The sequence below is a fragment of the Phyllopteryx taeniolatus genome, chromosome 4 (genome assembly GCF_024500385.1).
Source record: "Phyllopteryx taeniolatus isolate TA_2022b chromosome 4, UOR_Ptae_1.2, whole genome shotgun sequence".
Lineage (NCBI taxonomy): Eukaryota > Metazoa > Chordata > Actinopteri > Syngnathiformes > Syngnathidae > Phyllopteryx > Phyllopteryx taeniolatus.
The window spans coordinates 17,736,709-17,754,189 of record NC_084505.1 but is presented as its reverse complement, the minus strand read 5'-3'; the positions used below and the strand labels follow the sequence as shown (position 1 = coordinate 17,754,189).

General features: G+C 40.0%; 1 protein-coding gene across 3 annotated transcripts in view; it reads right to left on the bottom strand.

Moving 5' to 3' along the window:
- The window catches only part of LOC133476542 (testis-expressed protein 2-like), a 23,102-nt gene extending 5,621 nt beyond the window's left edge, over window positions 1-17,481 (bottom strand). For 2 of the 3 annotated variants that reach the window (XM_061770072.1, XM_061770073.1), the window contains exons 1-9: window positions 17,303-17,479; window positions 16,754-16,845; window positions 7,883-9,386; window positions 7,567-7,767; window positions 7,112-7,418; window positions 6,703-6,926; window positions 6,381-6,545; window positions 5,868-5,967; window positions 1,337-1,454 (exon numbers count right to left, since the gene is read on the bottom strand). In XM_061770072.1, coding sequence (XP_061626056.1) covers window positions 1,337-1,454; window positions 5,868-5,967; window positions 6,381-6,545; window positions 6,703-6,926; window positions 7,112-7,418; window positions 7,567-7,767; window positions 7,883-9,386; window positions 16,754-16,821 — 2,687 coding nt within the window. In that variant the 5' untranslated portion in view covers window positions 16,822-16,845; window positions 17,303-17,479. Of the gene's footprint in view, window positions 1-1,336; window positions 1,455-5,867; window positions 5,968-6,380; window positions 6,546-6,702; window positions 6,927-7,111; window positions 7,419-7,566; window positions 7,768-7,882; window positions 9,387-16,753; window positions 16,846-17,302 lie in introns of all 3 variants that reach the window. The other variant, XR_009788083.1, reaches the window with a different exon arrangement.

Below are 17,481 nucleotides of genomic sequence, written 5' to 3'. Positions count from 1 at the left end.
TATTCACCTATCACATCTACACATGGTTTTTGTGCAAATCCAGAAAATACATTCCCCTCCAAAAGTATTGGAACGACAAGGTAAATTCCTTTGTTTTTGTTGTATTCTGAAGAAGACATTTGGGTTCCAGATCAAAAGATTAATATGAGACAAAACAGTTCAGAATTCCTGCTTTCATTTCATGGTATTTACAGTACATCAAGATGTGTTAAACAACTCAGGACAGAGCACCTTTTGTTTGAAGCCACCCACTTTTCAAGTGAGAAAAAGTATAGGAACAGACATTATTAAATTAACTTAATGTGACTAACATTTAATATTTGGTGGAATAACCCTTACTTGCAATAACTGCAGCAAGCCTGTTGTGGTATGGCCTCTATATTTCTTCTCACAAAGTCTCTGGAAGGCTTTAGACTGGCCAAGACAATCACCAGACCCTAACCATATAGAGCATGCTTTTTACCTCCTGAAGAGTTAACTGAAGGCAGAAACCCCCACAAACAAACAAAAACTGAAAGAGGCGGCAGTAAAGGCCTGGAAAAGCATTTCAAATGATGAATGCAACAGTCTGGTGAAGTCAATGGGTCGCAAACTTGATGCAGTTATTGCAAGTAAGGGTTATGCCACCAAATATTAAATGTTATTAACTTAAGTTAATTTAATCATGTTGGTTCCAATACTTGAAAAGTGGGTGGCTTCAAACAAAAGGTGCTCTGCCCTGAGTTGTTAAAGACATCTCGATGTAAATACCATGAATGGAAAGCTGGAATTCTGAACTTTTGTCTCATATTCATCTTTTGATCTGAAACCCAAATGTCTTCAGTATACAACAAAAACAAAGGAATTGACCTTGCCGTTCCAATACTTTTGGAGGGGACTCTTGTGGATAAATATAGCTGTTGTTCATTAACTTAACATATTTTCAGAAGGGATTCTAGAGAATAACATGCCCCTCAGAAATAATGCCATTGCAATTATTACACATATTTATATGAAATGCTACAACCCAAACTACACAGGCAAATATTTTTTTATGCTATCAATCAGCACTTACCAACAACAGAAATGTATCCATTTAACAGCAGCATAAAAGCAGAATCCAAGAAAGTAGAGAGGAGGAAGAGAAGGTATAGAAAAATCAAGAGAAACAGGTGAGGTTAGCTCAACAAAATGTGATTTCCGAAGACGAAAAGTAGCTTTTTATATTATGCAAAGGGGAAACCCCACACCCCCCAAAAAATAAAATACATTTAAAGAAAAAAAATAATAAATCAAACATGGAAACCACTGAGACCCTTTCTTAAATTAGTGATAGTTTGGAGTTTGGATTCTTTACCCATCTTCTCCTAAACGGAGGCTTTCTCCTTCCTTGCCCAAGCGAATCAGGTTCATCTTAGTTTCAAGGGTCATCAGGAAGGACCCACTGTAGGAAATGTTCAAGTCAAACCACAGACCTGCAGGAGCAAAGTGAAAATGAGAGGGGTACAATTTAAAGAATGGGCTGATTTGTAGGGCAACATGTGGAGCTATGGTTAGCACAACCGCCTAGAATTTTGTTTCATATTCCATATGTTTTCGTGGGTTTGCTCTGGGTACTCCAGTTTCCTCCCACATTCGAAAAACATGCATGTTGGGAAACTGAAGATTATAAATTGCCATTGGATTTGACTATGCGATGTGAAGTTTTTTTTATATAGTGGTTTATAGTTCTTTCATATTAAGTAAACACTTGGTTGGAGCTTTTTTTTTTTTTTGCATGGATTACTGCATCACCAAAAACAAAGAAGGTTGAAAAGAAGGTGTTACTATTAAAATTGGCATGGACGTCATCATCCTGTAACACTGCTGGTATGTTATGGAAGCTCAGGTTGCTTTGATAGCAGCTTTAAATCAGGTGTGGTGTCTCTCAGCTTCATCTTGGCAATACAGTTCCATCCAAAGAACACCATACCTAGTGTGAAGCATGGGGGTGGAAACATCATGCTTTGGGGCTGTTTTTCTGCAAAGGGACCAGGACGACTGATCCGTGTAAAGGAAAGAATGAATGGGGCCATGTATCGTGAAATTTTGAGTGAAAACCTCCTTCCATCAGCAAGGGCATTGAAAATGAAACGTGGCTGGGTCTTTCAGCATGACAATGATCCAAAACACACCGCCTGGACAACGAAGCAGTGGCTTCGTAAGAAGCATTTCAAGGTCCTGGAGGAGCCTAGCCAGTCTCCAGATCGCAACCCCATAGAAAATCTTTGGAGGGAGTTGAAAGTCTCCGTTGCCCAGCAACAGCCCCAAAACATCGCTGCTCTAGAAGATATCTGCATGGAGGAATGGGCCAAAATACCAGCAACAGTGTGTGAAACGTTTGACTTCTGTCATTGCCAACAAAGGGTACATAAAGTATTGAGATGAACTTTTGTTATTGAGCATATACTTATTTTTCACCATGTTTAGCTAACAAATTCTTTAAAAAAAAAAAAAAAGATTTTCTGGTTTTTTTTTCCCCTCATTTTGTCTCTCATAAGTGAAGTATATTTATGATGAAAATTACAGGCCTCTGTAACCTTTTAAGTGGGAGAACTTGCACAATTGGTGACTGCTGACTAAATACTTTTTCGCCCCACTGTAACTTCAGAGTTCACATATTGCTGAGACATACAGTGTTGTCTCATTCCATAATTATGATGGCAGAGTGCCCCACTGAGAAATTAACAAACTCCAATATGAATGGCAGTATCATGAGCAAGTGCAGCATAATTTGTTCCTCATGGATATAAGGCTCAAGGAGGGATTGTGATTTGGTGATGTTGATAATATTAAAGATATAACAATATTGAATATAGTGTGACTGACTCCAACCCTCTTTATTTATCTGGGCTTGGTATCTGCACTGAGTTGGCCAATCACAATCAAGAGCTTCTTGTTTTCTTTGCACAGTGAGTAGTATTCAGACCCCCTTAAAATTTTCACTCTTTGTTATATTGCAGCCATTTGCTAAAATAATTTAAGTTCATTTTTTTCCTCATTAATGTACACACAGCACCCCATATTGACAGAAAAAACGGAATTGTTCTTCTCCAGAGTGCTCAGGACCTCAGACTGGGCCGAAGGTTCACCTTTCAACAAGACAATGACCCCAAGCACACAACTAAAATACAGAAGGAGTGGCTTCAGAACAACTCAGTGACTGTTCTTGAATGGCCCAGCCAGAGCCCTGACTTAAACCCAATTGAGCATCTATGGAGAGACCTGAAAATGGGTGCCCACCAACATTCACCATCCAACCTGACAGAACTGGAGAGAATCTGCAAGGAGGAATGGCAGAGGAATCCTCAAATCTAGGTGTGAAAAACTTGTTGCATCATTCCCAAAATCCCTCATGGCTGTATTAGCGCAAAAGGGTACTTCTACTAAATACTGAGCAAAGGGTCTGAATACGTATGGCTGTGTGATATTTCAGTTTTTCTTTTTTAATAAATCTGTTAAAATGTCAACAATTCTGTTTTTTTCTGTCAATACAGTGCGTTGTGTGTACATTAATGAGGAAAATAAAAACTGAAATCATTTAGCAAATGGCTGCAATATAACAAAGAGTTAAAAATGTAAGGTGGTATGAATACTTTCCGTACCCACTGTATGTATATCAAATTGGACAAGATTCCATTCTATTCTATTCTATGTACTTTGGAGTAAACAGTCCTCGGTTAACCTCAAGAGGGCAGCAAATGTGCACAGATGATGGAAGTAAAACGGGGAGGTAATGAGAGAAAGTAAACTTGAGCCAGTGCCAGATTTTTGTCACTTTAAAAACATTCATCAGGTATACAGTCAAGCGATTGGTGAGGAATATCTCGCAGATCTTATGCAATTTAACCTTCTACCAATCCACACGACACTGCGGGAAGACTAGTTTTGCTATCTCACAATCCATCATTCAAAGTGTCATTCAAGTTTCCGATACTGGAGTAGACTGAGCAACCACAGGTGTGATTTAGTTGTACTGCTCACAGTTAAAGTGCAAGCTTGTGAACAATGTTATCTCCAAAGAAGCAAGTAAGCAGCAGGTTTATGACATTTGGATTAGATTTGTAAAGTGTGCTGAGAAAATAAAGGCTTTTCCTTTTGGAAACGGTTTTAACTTGGCAAGATACCTGAGCACCTTAGTGATTATAACCTCTTTGGTAGCGTTCTGGTTGATCTGATTGGCCATTCGCACGTGTAATAAATAGAATGTTCTTCCAATCCACAACTTTCCTCAGAGTGGCCGGCCGGCCTTTCTCAAACAGTTTCTATCTCTTCATTCCAAGATTCATATGGAATGACGTCAGGTTAAGTGAAGGCTTCAAATGTGGTATTTGTTTTGAAGCAAAGTAAGATAACGCAAAGATTAGACAATGAATAGGGACGATGGTGTCCAGAACATATGAGATGATGGGGACAGAGCCAGCAAGTGTGAAATTAAACAACCAAATAGCTGCCAGCTCCCTATTTCTGAAAATTTGTCTGTGGGAAAGGTGTTCTAAATTTGACATAATACAGCCTCCACATCTCCACCCATGACCAAGAGACCCAACTATTTGTATACAAGCTATTACAACGTCAATTTTCCATAATAGGTTCCCTTTAACATTATGATCATGTCAATAACTTCAGTCGTTAGTGCCACATTAGAAGACAGTGGCATGGCCATTTTTAAGCATTCACTGAAAATTAGTCATGGACATATATGGATATTTTCCACGATTACATTTGGATATATTGACATCGCAGTGATGCAATGAAATTAATGTGAGGGCATTTGAAGACACAGTTGGTAGCTATTTGGGGTTGAACCGACTAGTCGACTTCCCAGTGATGTTTATAGCATGAGGTCGATTAATCGGCATTCATGTTTTGGCGACAACACTGACGCTTCGCTGAAATTAACAGGTGGTGAGTCCACGTAGAAAACAATCAGCAGTGCCTAAAAGCGTGTGATACAATCATAATAAAAATGAGACGGGTAGCACGGTCACTCAAAATATGCACCTCTCTCCTCAAATATAATCAATCTGAATGTGATTGGATGAATGAGTCGGAGAGTGTGTCCTGTGCAGCCGAGAATGAGTGAGAGAGCTTGTGTTTGGAAACGCGCACAGAGAAATGACGACTGGAAAAAAATTAGCATCAAATACTCTAAGTCGAGCAGACTATCATCATCTTATCATGGACTACAAAAAATCTGGTCATTCAACCCCTAGTAGCTACCCAGCACATTGGCCATACACGGACAGACGGCTACAGGGTGGACTACCTAAAAAAAAAACGCATTCACCCATGCAGATTGTCTTCTTGTATGGACATTAGAGACACTCATGCGCATGACAGTAAAACATGAAACCCAATTACACAAGTGCTTCAAGACAATGGCGTGGGGCAATATGCACACATACTCAACAGAGTATGTAATATTTACATACAAGACCTGCTGTAGGGCTCAGTGAATAGTTCTCAAACCAATTGAATTCCATCCATCCATCTTTACACTTATCTCAACTGGAAGCACAAAGTCCCAAATATCCTGACTGGAAACATCAGCGGAAAGAAAATTTTAGACCTGTCAACCATGGGATTTTTTTTTTTTTGCGCACCCATACACATACATTTTTTGTTTAGTGACGTTTTGTACTCGCTGAAAGCTACAATTGTCTTGCTAGATACAATATTAATAGCCTAGATACATCCCTGCAATGTTGTTTTCTTTTAGTTAACAATTTGAGCAGATGATTCATTTTCAAGAGATTTCAATGAAAATGTTGTTATAAATTAAGAGTTTGTGCACAAGTGCTTCAGCTGAGCGTATACATATGTTTGCATTCTTTTCTCTCTCTTGCCTTTATAGTCGATGGAAGGACTGGACGCTCCAAGGATCCTTGGTGTGGCCACACCCATGTCTAGTTCTGTCAGGGTTAGCTCATTCATGAAGTATGGCAACTGGAAAAGACAAGTAGTAATTACTTGTTCTCCCCAAAAATACTTTATAATTTGGGAATAACTTCTTAATAATAATAATAATAATGTTAACAAAAAGTATATAACACAGATACAGAGAGATAACACACAAACACATCTCTACATGTCAGTCCCTTGTGGATATGTCTGTGCTCAAACATTTTCCAGCACCGTACTGCTACACTACCATATTACCAACCTCACCATTGAAAGAAATTACTGGCAGGAACCATTATGGAGTCTAGAACTCTGTTATTATCAAACAAATAATGCCTAAAGGACAGGAAACCAAACCATAGAAAGCCTGACTGAATCCCGAGTTTGATTTTGATCCTGAATTTGAATTTCTTACGCTTGTAAAATTGTAAATGTAAAATGGGCCTCAATCTGCTCACCCGTATCTTGCTGAGTTTCATTTGAATCTTCTTGGAGACAAGTTCAGCCCAATAAGGCTCCCGTAGAAAATCCCAGAAGAGCCGGCCAACAGCTGCATTCACCCAGGCAACAGGATCCTCCCCCTCCTCCTTGAGCTGCTCCTGTACTGAGGTGGGGCTCTGAAGCTATAGGAACAATACGTTGAAAAACATACACGCATTAAGGATAATGAACAGGTCATGATTCTAATATACTTAACATTGATATATAAAAGATAACTGATGTGCCATCTATTAAGGAAATACCTTTAATCGACAATGAGCAGAGTGGAATGTGTAATACCTTCTTGTCAGCTCCTGGGCTGCTCTGGGAACAGTGGAGCTCGGAGCTGGTAGCTGGGGAGCTGAGTGCAACCTTTTTTGGCAATAATGAAGCCATGTAGACACTGTAGTCCAACAGCTGGGTTTTGGCACTGCCTGCTGTTGGGGAATCTTTTGTCTTGGGTTGTGATGCCAGGGCATCATCCAGACTGCTGCGGCTACTACTCCGACTGTGAGAGTTCAGTGCTGTGGGCAACAATTAAAAGAACAAGCTGGGGAATTACCAAAGGTTTTCAGTCCCTTTTAAGATGATCTTGAAATGTGTTTATGGACGATTAAAATATAATCAATAATCAATCAATTACTAAAATGGACAGTTGTATGGAAGTAACTGAGAATGTTTTGGATGAAAATAAATAATTTATTCTCACCAGTTCTGGAGCTTGCAGGACTTGCAGCTTTTTTCAAATCCACCTTAAGCATAGAAGCTGATATAAACCTCTGGAACCACTCCTCCTTCTCCCTCCCAGTCCTTCCAAACAGATAGAGAGTAAGCTCTCTACTGGAGGACATTGACCGGGCTGACTCTTGAGTTCCTCCTGTTCCCTCTCCTCTGTTCTCACTGGTGTCACCTTCCACCTTAGATATGAAATCATCCTGTTTGCCGAGTTCAATGCAGATGGGATATTTTTTGTTCCATATCCGTTTCCTGGCCAGGCTCTGAGGCACTAGATGTACCTAGAAGATGGTGTGGATTAAATGTAGTTGTTGGGTTAGGTTTATGAATGGCAGGCTAGCCCTAGACCTAACGATAGTTGGAAATGATCATGTATCAAATAATGTGTGTGTGTGTTTTATGGCGGAAGAAACTCATTCAATAACATACTTTGCTGTTTGTTAGATCATAGATCTTCTGGCTGATGTAGGTTACATCCGGTTTTGGTTCACTGTGAATGGCACGTCGGGCAATATTGTGGTTTGGTTTAGACAGACGGATGATGGAGCCCTCCAGGCGGACAAACACAGAGTGTGTCAATGTGGCATGGTAGGTTTCTGGGTCATAATTTGTTATTTCATTCATCCAGCCCTGATGAGGAAAAACAATTTACAGGTTTAAGGTTTTGACAAGGAATTAGGCTCAAGAAAATATTCAGTTCTTGATTGATTAATATATTACATTTAAAAATAAATTTTCCACTTACCTTAAAGATTTCTGGTTCATTAATGTCTAATCGTGTAAGATTCCACAATTTTCCATGGAGTTTGGAACCTCTGAAGCGTCTGTCAGGTTTTGGTCCAGTCAGCCACACAACTCCTATTGCGACAAAGAATCCTAATGCCACGGCAAGCAGCATTCCTCTGACGTAGTCCGGCAAAGGCAATATAAAACACCCATAGACCAGAATAGTAAGAATGAAAAGGGTATAGTGAGGAACACTAGGTGTGGGCTCAGCATCTTCAGATTCATCCTCGCTGCAAGGTTCAGTACTACCACTTAAAGGCACTTGAGACTGCCTACCAGTTCCAGTACCAACGTCAACATCAGTGTCAGTACAAGATTCAAAGTCCTCGCTGTACAAAATGCAAAAGTCCTCATCCTCCTGTTTTGCAAGAGCAGACATGGAGCACTTGTCCAAATATATCGGGAATGAGCATGATTTGTTGGGGCTCTTCATGTCAGAAGGTGCCACATGAGAATCTGCTGGACCAGAGGTCCCAGTGTTTGGGCTTTCCCCTTCCAATTCATTGCCTTCTTCCTCTTTGATGCAGTCGTCGTTGCTGTCAAGGTGGCCACTGACGGAAGTCAGGTTGTAGAGTTCGGATGCACTGGCAGATAAAGCCTTTGGTCGACTAAGGCTGCTGCTGCTCTTTTCATCCATGATCTTACTCAGGAGCTGAAGTGGTTCATAGATGGCCTCGGAGAGACGACGTTTAGTGTCTTCAATTCGTGCTTCAACCTCTGAGACTTTGAAGAAGCTGCGGTTATCTGGTGAGATTAGTGGAGAAGAAGGGGCTGTTTTTGAATCACCAGTTGTTGATGTACTAGTATTCTGCATCCGGGACTGAGTGAATTGTTTGAAGAGTTGCAGATTAAGGCGGGACTCTGAAAGACGATAGGGTGAGGATTCCTGAGAGGTGTCAGATGATAACGATTTAACCAGAGATTTCATCAGATGCCTGTGCCTTGTTGTGGGAGCAGTAATAGAAGAGACTCCATCTTTAGTCTCAATGTCAGAGGCAAAAGATTTCATCAAAGTTAGAAAGGACTTGTCAGCTGACGGAAAGCTCAAAGATTTAGTGGGGGATGGATTGGAACTTGTGCCTTTCTGCTCGACAAAATCTGGCAATGAAGTTGTGTGACAAGTGGAAAGTGGAGAAAGTCTGATAGATTGGGGTGTGGGAGCCACATCATCTGAATGCTCCGATTGCTGTGCTTCAAACATCTCCTCACTAGCCTCAACGCCTGTCACAATATTTAATTCATCCTGAGTGGTAGATTTGGAGGAGACTGATGATGTGTACAGCTCTTCCTCCTCCTCCTCTTCCTCCTTCCCAAGAGCTGAGAAATGGATAGTAAGGGTCTCATTTGACTCGGATCGATGGACATGGAGTTTAGGGGCCAAAGCAGGTGGCTGTTTGTCTCTGAAGTAAGCGCTTTCTCCATGGCTAGGCTGCTGGCTAGTCATTGCAGTACTCCCACTCAGTCTGCCAAGAAGAAAAAGACAACACTAAAGTTAGTGCATTCCGAAATAATATTGAAAATAAGTTAGTGCATTCCGAAATAATATTGAAAATAACCAGTTATTTTTAAAAACCACTTTTAAAATAAATTAGATGCATGGTTGTTGATAAACACAGCGTTTCCCCATGCACAGATTCCATTTGATATGATGTACAGCAGAAGCAGCCAACATGGTGCCCGCAGGGAACCATTAAGTCATGCGCAGAGAACTTTGGTGTGTACATCACTTTGCACAATTGAAATAAACAAAATTAAAAATCACAAATAACTTTCACTTTTTATTATTGTATTACTTCTCTGGTCGCAAATCCTTTGCAGTCAATTAGAGCCAGAAGTCTGGAATGCACATACATCACGAGACACTGCATTTCATCTCTCATGATGCTCTACCAAGTCCTCTACTGGAACTATCTTCAGTTTCTGCTTGTTCTTGGGGCATTTTCTCTTCAGTTTTGTCTTCAGCAAGTGAAATGCATACTCTCAAAACTAATTTCACGTATTCACTGTGAAGGGTGGAAAACGTGAACCCCTAGCATGACGACTGCTCAGAGAGCTAATGGAGTCAGAAGTGGCAAATGATCAATCAAGGTGACGAGATAGGAAGTGTTGGGTAAAACTGTGCTGCTCTATTAAAAAAACCACAACACTTACAAGTTTTCTAATCTTTATAACCATAGTGATGTAGCCCATACCTTGCGCAAAAAGCTCTCAGAATACCTCAGAATTGTAAACTTGCATGAAGCTGGAAAAGTGCCCCAAAAGTACATATCTCCAAAAGCCTTGATGCTCATTAGTCCACGGTAAAATAGATTGATTAATAAATAGAAAAGGTTCAGCACTATTGCTACTCTCCCAAAGAGTGGGCCGTCCTGTAAAGATGACCGTAGGAGAAGAGCACAGCGCAGAATGGTCAATGAGGTGAAGAAAAATTCTAGAGTGTTGGCTAAAGATTTAAAGACATCTCTGGGACATGCTAACATCTGTACTGATAAGTAAAACATGAAACGAGAAAGGATGCCATTGGAGGACACAACGGAAGAAGCCACTGCTGTCCAAAAAACATTGCTGCATGTTTGAAGTTTGCAAAAAAAAACACCTGGATTGGAAATTGTTTGGAGAGATGAAACATGAAAAAGTTGGTTTTTTTGGAAGGAATACACAATGAACGTGTGGAGAAAAAAAAAGGGCACAGCACACCAACAAAACCTCATCGAAGGTGACGTATGGTTGAAGGGGCATGATGGTTTAGGACCATCACAGGGCCTGGATGAATTGCTGTCATCCATAGAAAAATTAATTTTAGAGTTTATCAAGACGCTTTGTAGTGGAACGTACGATAATGTGTCTGGCAATTAAAGCTTAAGAGTGATGTTTTTGATTCTGCTAATGTTGAATGTAATACTAATGATAAATCCATGCACTGTATTTACTTATACAAGTAAGAAGAGTACAGCGATTGACTGTAAAATGAGATCAGGGGCAGTCACAGGTATTATTATAGATGAATGAACAGTCAATTTTGGTGTGAAGAGTGTATCAGAGCTTAAAGACACGAGTTCAGAGTATCTATTTATGAGCAGAAAATTTCAGTTTGCAGGAGCAGAGGTTGAGGAAGCCCTTTGTGAGAAATAATTTACTCTCTTGTCTTTGTAGTGTATGCAAATGCATATACCGTAGGTTTTGCAAATCACTGTATTCTGTATTTATTTAATTTTTTCACAACATCCTAACTTCATTGGAATTGGAGTCTGTAGAATTGTAAATTTAAATTATTAATAAGATGCATTTTACAGCACCATTCAAGACTGTAGATTACTCTCAACTATTACCATAATCACTCCACCTGTATATTTAATTTACCCTCCAAATAAGCAAAATTCCACTGATTAGCTGTAGTAAGACTTGCCAGCTGATTACGATTGGACTCATCTAGAGCTACGTGGCAACTTGTTTGTGCAGTCACAATTGAGACTGCGGTGAGAGGTGTGTGCAGCTCCCAATACGTCAGTACTATCAATATCTGCAAACAGAAAGCTAGCATAGTCAGAATTTTGTAGGATTTGTCCCCTATCCAAAAGATAATAGTGTTAAATAAACATTGCACGGATGCCCGCTTCTTTCATATTTCATTGTATGTCAATATTTGAAACGTTTGATAAAACAAGCACATATATGTTAACTACAGTAACGAAAACGGGGATCTATAGTTAAAAAACTTGATGTAATAGAGAAAAACTGACATCAGTTTTGGATTCCGAACCCAAAAATTTGTTAAAAACAGCTGTTAGACCTAACTCAACAAAAATTGTGTTCCCCAGTGTTATTGCAAATAAAAACACATCTGCTAAATTGACACATACAGGGTAAAGCATGTTATTTTGTATTTGGCTCTTTACTGCACTAGGGTGGCATAACATTGAGGAACATTGTCAATTTCTCCCTTGACAATTTGACATGCCCTTTAAATGACAACCATAAGTAATCAAACCAGTATGATGTCAAGTTAGAAAAAAAAAACATCATTGTTCCTCAAAGAAATGGTCATACTCTCATGGTTTTTGCTTTGAGCTGCAGGGTATTCGACTAAAATATTGCAGTTTGTATTGCATCCATTGTGCTCTTTCATATTTCAGACTGAATATGACACCCACTGGCTGACTTGCAACTTTCAACATCATTATCCATCCATCCATCCATTTTCTGAGCCGCTTCTCCTCACTAGGGTCGCGGGCGTGCTGGAGCCTATCCCAGCTGTCATCGGGCAGGAGGCGGGGTACACCCTGAACTGGTTGCCAGCCAATCGCAGGGCACATACAAACAAACAACCATCCGCACTCACATTCACACCTACAGGCAATTAACGCATGTTTTTGGGATGTGGGAGGAAACCAGAGTGCCCGGAGAAAACCCACGCAGGCACGGGGAGAACATGCAAACTCCACACAGGCTGGGCCGGGGATTGAACCTGGGTCCTCAGAACTGTGAGGCTCACGCGCTAACCAGTCGGCCACCGTGCCGCCCTCAACATCATTAAAACTTTATTATTGCACTAGCTTAGGTTATTAATAGACTACAGAGTGTTCCGACCTGCGTCAAAATGCAGGTTACAGCACATCGCTGCTGTAGGAATGGGAACTCCTTCGTGAACCAAGGACCCTGTGTCCAGTGAAATATTTAACGTGCATCCAAGAGGAACTTGCGTTTTAGTTTGCAAACATTTTTTTGACAGGCATGTGTTTTAGTTTGCAAATTTTTTTTAGGCAGGCATGCATCAGAAACTTTATTACTAGGGATGTTACAGTGGATTCATATTCATTTTCAAATTGTTCTGTGCAGTACAGAGGAGCAACAAGTCCCACCTAGGAACATAATAGGCAAGGGATAAACGTTAACTACCTCGCGCCCTAGTCACACGTCTACTTCATAAACAAATACAGTGCCGCTCAGCCTCTGGCTAATGACATGCTTTTGTTAGTTAGTCAAACTCGAGCAATCGAAAATTTCAGTGCAGCATGAAAAAAATTTATTAGCTCAGTCAAACTTCCCACTGCATTTAAACACCCTCTCTCTCCCGGGATCTTCAGATGAAGCCATACACTGTTCAAATTGTTACTGTATTTTTCTGCATCGTTTATTTCCTAAAGAGGAAAAAAATAAATACAAGATCAGCGCTGAGATATAAGTGAAATGTTGTGGCTGTATAGAAGTAGGATGTATGAAAGGTTTTTCCTTTCATATCACAACTGCTCACACATGACCATGTCCAATCAACCTTAACAAAACATCACTGTTGTCAGGGCAACATAATTGGGCAAAGCATTTCTTAGTTAAGCTAGAGCGACAAAGGCCTACATTGTTATTAAATGAATGCACACCCCATGGGAGACTAAAATGGTGTGTGTTATATCATTGTTTTAAAAACTAATCTTTAGCTCATGGTGAATGACTGCTCAAAATTCTTAACTGAGTGACTTCAATTTTGTAGTAGACTGCTGCACTATCCTTCTGGGTGTAAACAAAGAGCAAAGAGTATAATGTAAGTGTTTACTGATGTTCAGGCTAATTACTTTCAAACAAAACATTGCCTTTGACATGATACAGACAGATTAACTTCAGAAAGTGAAGACTATTCTGGAGAAGGTAGGCATATATATTGTAACTGTCAAACTCTGCAATTGAGAGAGATGCCTTAATGAATATAAATACAGCGGGTTTAGAATAAGTAAAACAGATTGTGACGTGTATAGGTGGACACACTCTTTTGGTTCAACCAAATACTGCAGAATTTATCAGACGGCACTTCACAGTAGAGAACTTTAATTTTAGTATTTTAAGTAATTTCTTTGAGCACAAGCCATTCCTTCATTATTCACCTTTTTATGTAAGCATAACACAAGAGTTACCCTGCAGACACAAACCCAAGTAAAACAAAACTGCCACTACCTGTTTTACTGCATTTCAAGAACCAAAGACACAGCTGTTTGCCTTTCAAACAGACCCCACACCTAGTACTGCATATCACTGAACGCTTGGGTAATTCGACCATTACTAACTGCCACATTCACTCAAACCCAACATACACTTATTTTTAACTCGCTTTCATCAACAGATAATAGAGACCCGATTCACTCAATCATTTGAATATGCCACTGGCTGCACTGGCTCAAGACATCAAACTGTGACATTGCTCCTCACCTCACCTGCTGCTCAGAACATTAGCCACCCCCACTATTTCGTTTGATTTCTGTTTTGTGCTCCCTTGTTTTCTTTCATTTTTTTTTTTTTAAATAGATAACACTAAAGCCTCTATTTTTAACAGCGCATATGATGGCACACACCATATTGGTGCCGTCTGATCTGTAGCAGGGAAACTCATAGGGTACTGACTAGGGCAGCACGATATATTGTTTGATCCATCATCATCGCGATGTACGCATAAGCAATAGTCACATCGCAAAAGGTCCTGACGATGTAGGGGGCAAAAGAACTCTGGTACCCAACATGCACTGCACGCATCATTCCACCAATCACAATTGCACTGTGAATAGAAGCAAAACGTTCTTGCTTCAAGTTATTTATTTGTCACTCCCAGCTGTAGTTTACTGTAAAATTGTCAGGTAAAACAAATAATTAAACAGCGAACATCCGCTAACCTAAGTGCTAGCATATGGTGATAAGAAAAGCTACACACGGAGCATCCTAGAGGTGTGGTGTTGTCAACGGGTGCTTCAGAGGACATTTTGGATTATTGCTTGAGGTAATGGTCACATGCTTTTAATACGACTCGCAAACAGGCAACATTACTCGCTAGAGAGTGCTAGCCCTAACATTTGTACATAAACATGCTTGCGTTCTGTCACTTTATGCTCTAAAGTTTCAGTAATATTAATTTGTGAAAGCGAATAAATGACAACGGCGAGCAAGGTAGCCGATTTGCCGTTTCAAGACATAATCCTATTTTTCGACGTCAGATGATATGTGGGATAAATAGAGTCTCATCTTGTACCGAGAATATTTTATTTAAAGTCCTGCGATGCCGCCCAATCTTTCTGTGCCTTCTAAAAAGGTATACAGTTAGCAGCAGAGAACGATGGGTGCAGTCTACTAGCTGAACAGACAACTTCTCTACATATTGAAGGAAGGGAGGTTCACCGTTGTCGGCAGCCATTAAGCCATAAATGAATCTTCAGTCCGGTACATGAAGGAGGACAAAAAGAATACAAGGGTGATAATGTACAGTAAACCTTTACCTGGCTGTGCAGTATATCCGAAATCAGCATCACCTTCAACTTCAATGGAGTATAGTAACCTGGTAAGATTTTTGGTTGTTAATATTATGTATGAGTATAAAAAGTGTTTAAGAGTATAAAACATATTTACGAGTATAGGAAATATTTGTAAGAGTATGCCAGAAGTTAATAAGCGTGTGGGAAAGAATAAATGTGGGACTGGAGAGATTCATACAAATCCATCCATCCATCCATTTTCTACCGCTTATCAGAGGTGGGGTCACGGGAGCAGTAGCTTTAGCAGGGACGCCCAGACTTCCCTCTCCCCAGCCACTTCATCCAGCTCTTCCAGGGGGATCCAGAGGCGTTCCCAGGCCAGCCAAAGGACGTAGTCACGTCATACAACTTTATTATGTTTAAAAAATTAAAAAATAATAATAATTTAAAAAACAAGGCTACCATATCGGCGAGTTCACTTATCGTGAGGGTGTGGCCTGGAACCTAACTGCTGCAATAAATGAAGGATCACTGTACCAAAAGCAGGATGTAATGTCTGGTGTTCAAAAAATGTATTCAGTTTTCAGTTTCGTGTTTCATAACTTTGGGCTTTAGGTATTATGTCTGTGAAACATTAAAAAAAATGTTTCATATATTTTGACAATAGTGGTAAAACGTTCTCGTGCCTGAGCAGAATTGCAGACGTTTAGAATACGGGTCAACTGTGTAAATACTGACTTTTCCAATAAAATTTTCAATAATGGCTTTAAAATTTAAATGAAACATATTAGGGAAATCTTTCTTTAAAAATGCTGAAGCAGCAAAGTTGGAGAAACGCAAAAATATGAGTCACTGCCAAATCTTTTGGCCAAGGCTCGACCGCATTATGTTGTTCTGTTGCTTATCATTGTGTGTACGTTATCTTCCGAAAGAGAGTGCTCAATCAATAATCATCACAAGGCTTAGTTTAGGTCTACCGTGGCCTAAATTATCAGCCCGATGTAGTCCAGGTTGTCTGGGCAGAAGGTGACAGCATAACTCGTTCTACATGTATGGGAGAATAAAAACCTGGTAGTTCAAGTATGGGGCGAGCTTCTGGATAGCAACATTGCAAAGCGTGTTACTTGCAAATATACCCCTTTCTTCTATTGACGTTTACGATCCACGCTTTTAAAATGTTGGCTTCCGGGGAAACCTTGACCTCTGTTTGAAAACATTTGTTAGAGATAGGTTCCCCCTGTCATTATTCACACAGGTCTGCAACTTTCTACATTTTAGAGTAATTACCTTGAGGCTAGGTTTCCTGAGGGCTAATTTGCCTATTATATTTCCACAAGATTTATGCACATCTCTCTTTCAAGCCTTGCAAAAGTTGTATGACTTTGAATAAAACCTTTTATGAGCACGTATAAAACATGAACATTGATATGTTATGGACTTGTGCTAGGATTCTAAGAAACAGGCTTGCTTTTTGTCTATTTTGATCCTACTCTTCCTCTCTCCGTCCTCTTCGCTCTCTAGCTGGACTTTGTCCTCACATAAGGTCATTTGTAGCTCAGGAAACCGATCGATAATGAGTTCGCATTTACTGGCAAAGTGCTTACCTTGTATTCTCATTGCCATTCAATCCAGCAGGGGACGTACATCGGCCCACTGCAGAGTCAAGTTTCATATGTTCATGATTCTCAGGCGGCTTCTGTAAAAATGTCAACAGAAATAACGATAATTACGTGGGACTAACAAAAAATACACACCTCTGGGGGAAAGTACTGTTTTGAATATTTAACTAAAGCACAGCAATGGCCTCATGACTGGTTAGTGTTGTCAGCAAGCATTCTTGCAAACAATAAAAGGCAATGGCAGCTATTATCCGCGTTCGAACTCAAAGGAGAGGCAATTGCCTTCCTTGTAAATTGTGCTTCAAATGTCTTCTCGAAGTCTTGATAAATATCAGCCAACACTCACATATCATACTAGTTAATCAGACGTGTATTGTTAGGCCAACTCTTCAGCTCAAACACAACGCATGCATGAAAGAGAAAGTGGCTAGCTTGCTACAACTTCAAATCCGGTGTTGGCAAGTCGATGGTTACATCGACACTAGTGCTATGAGAACGGGCTTGTAAAAGAAAAAGAAAAAAAAAACAGCTTACCGTGATAAAGCAACTTCATTTTCCTCACAAACGTCTTGCAAAACTGACTGTCCGTAAAATAATTCAATTTCTTTCCGCACCACGATGATGTGTTCAAATGCGTGTTATCAGTTGTTACCCAACTATGTTCGGTGTCTTGCTTAGCCTGTTGACAACTGACTCAATTCCTTATAGAAAAA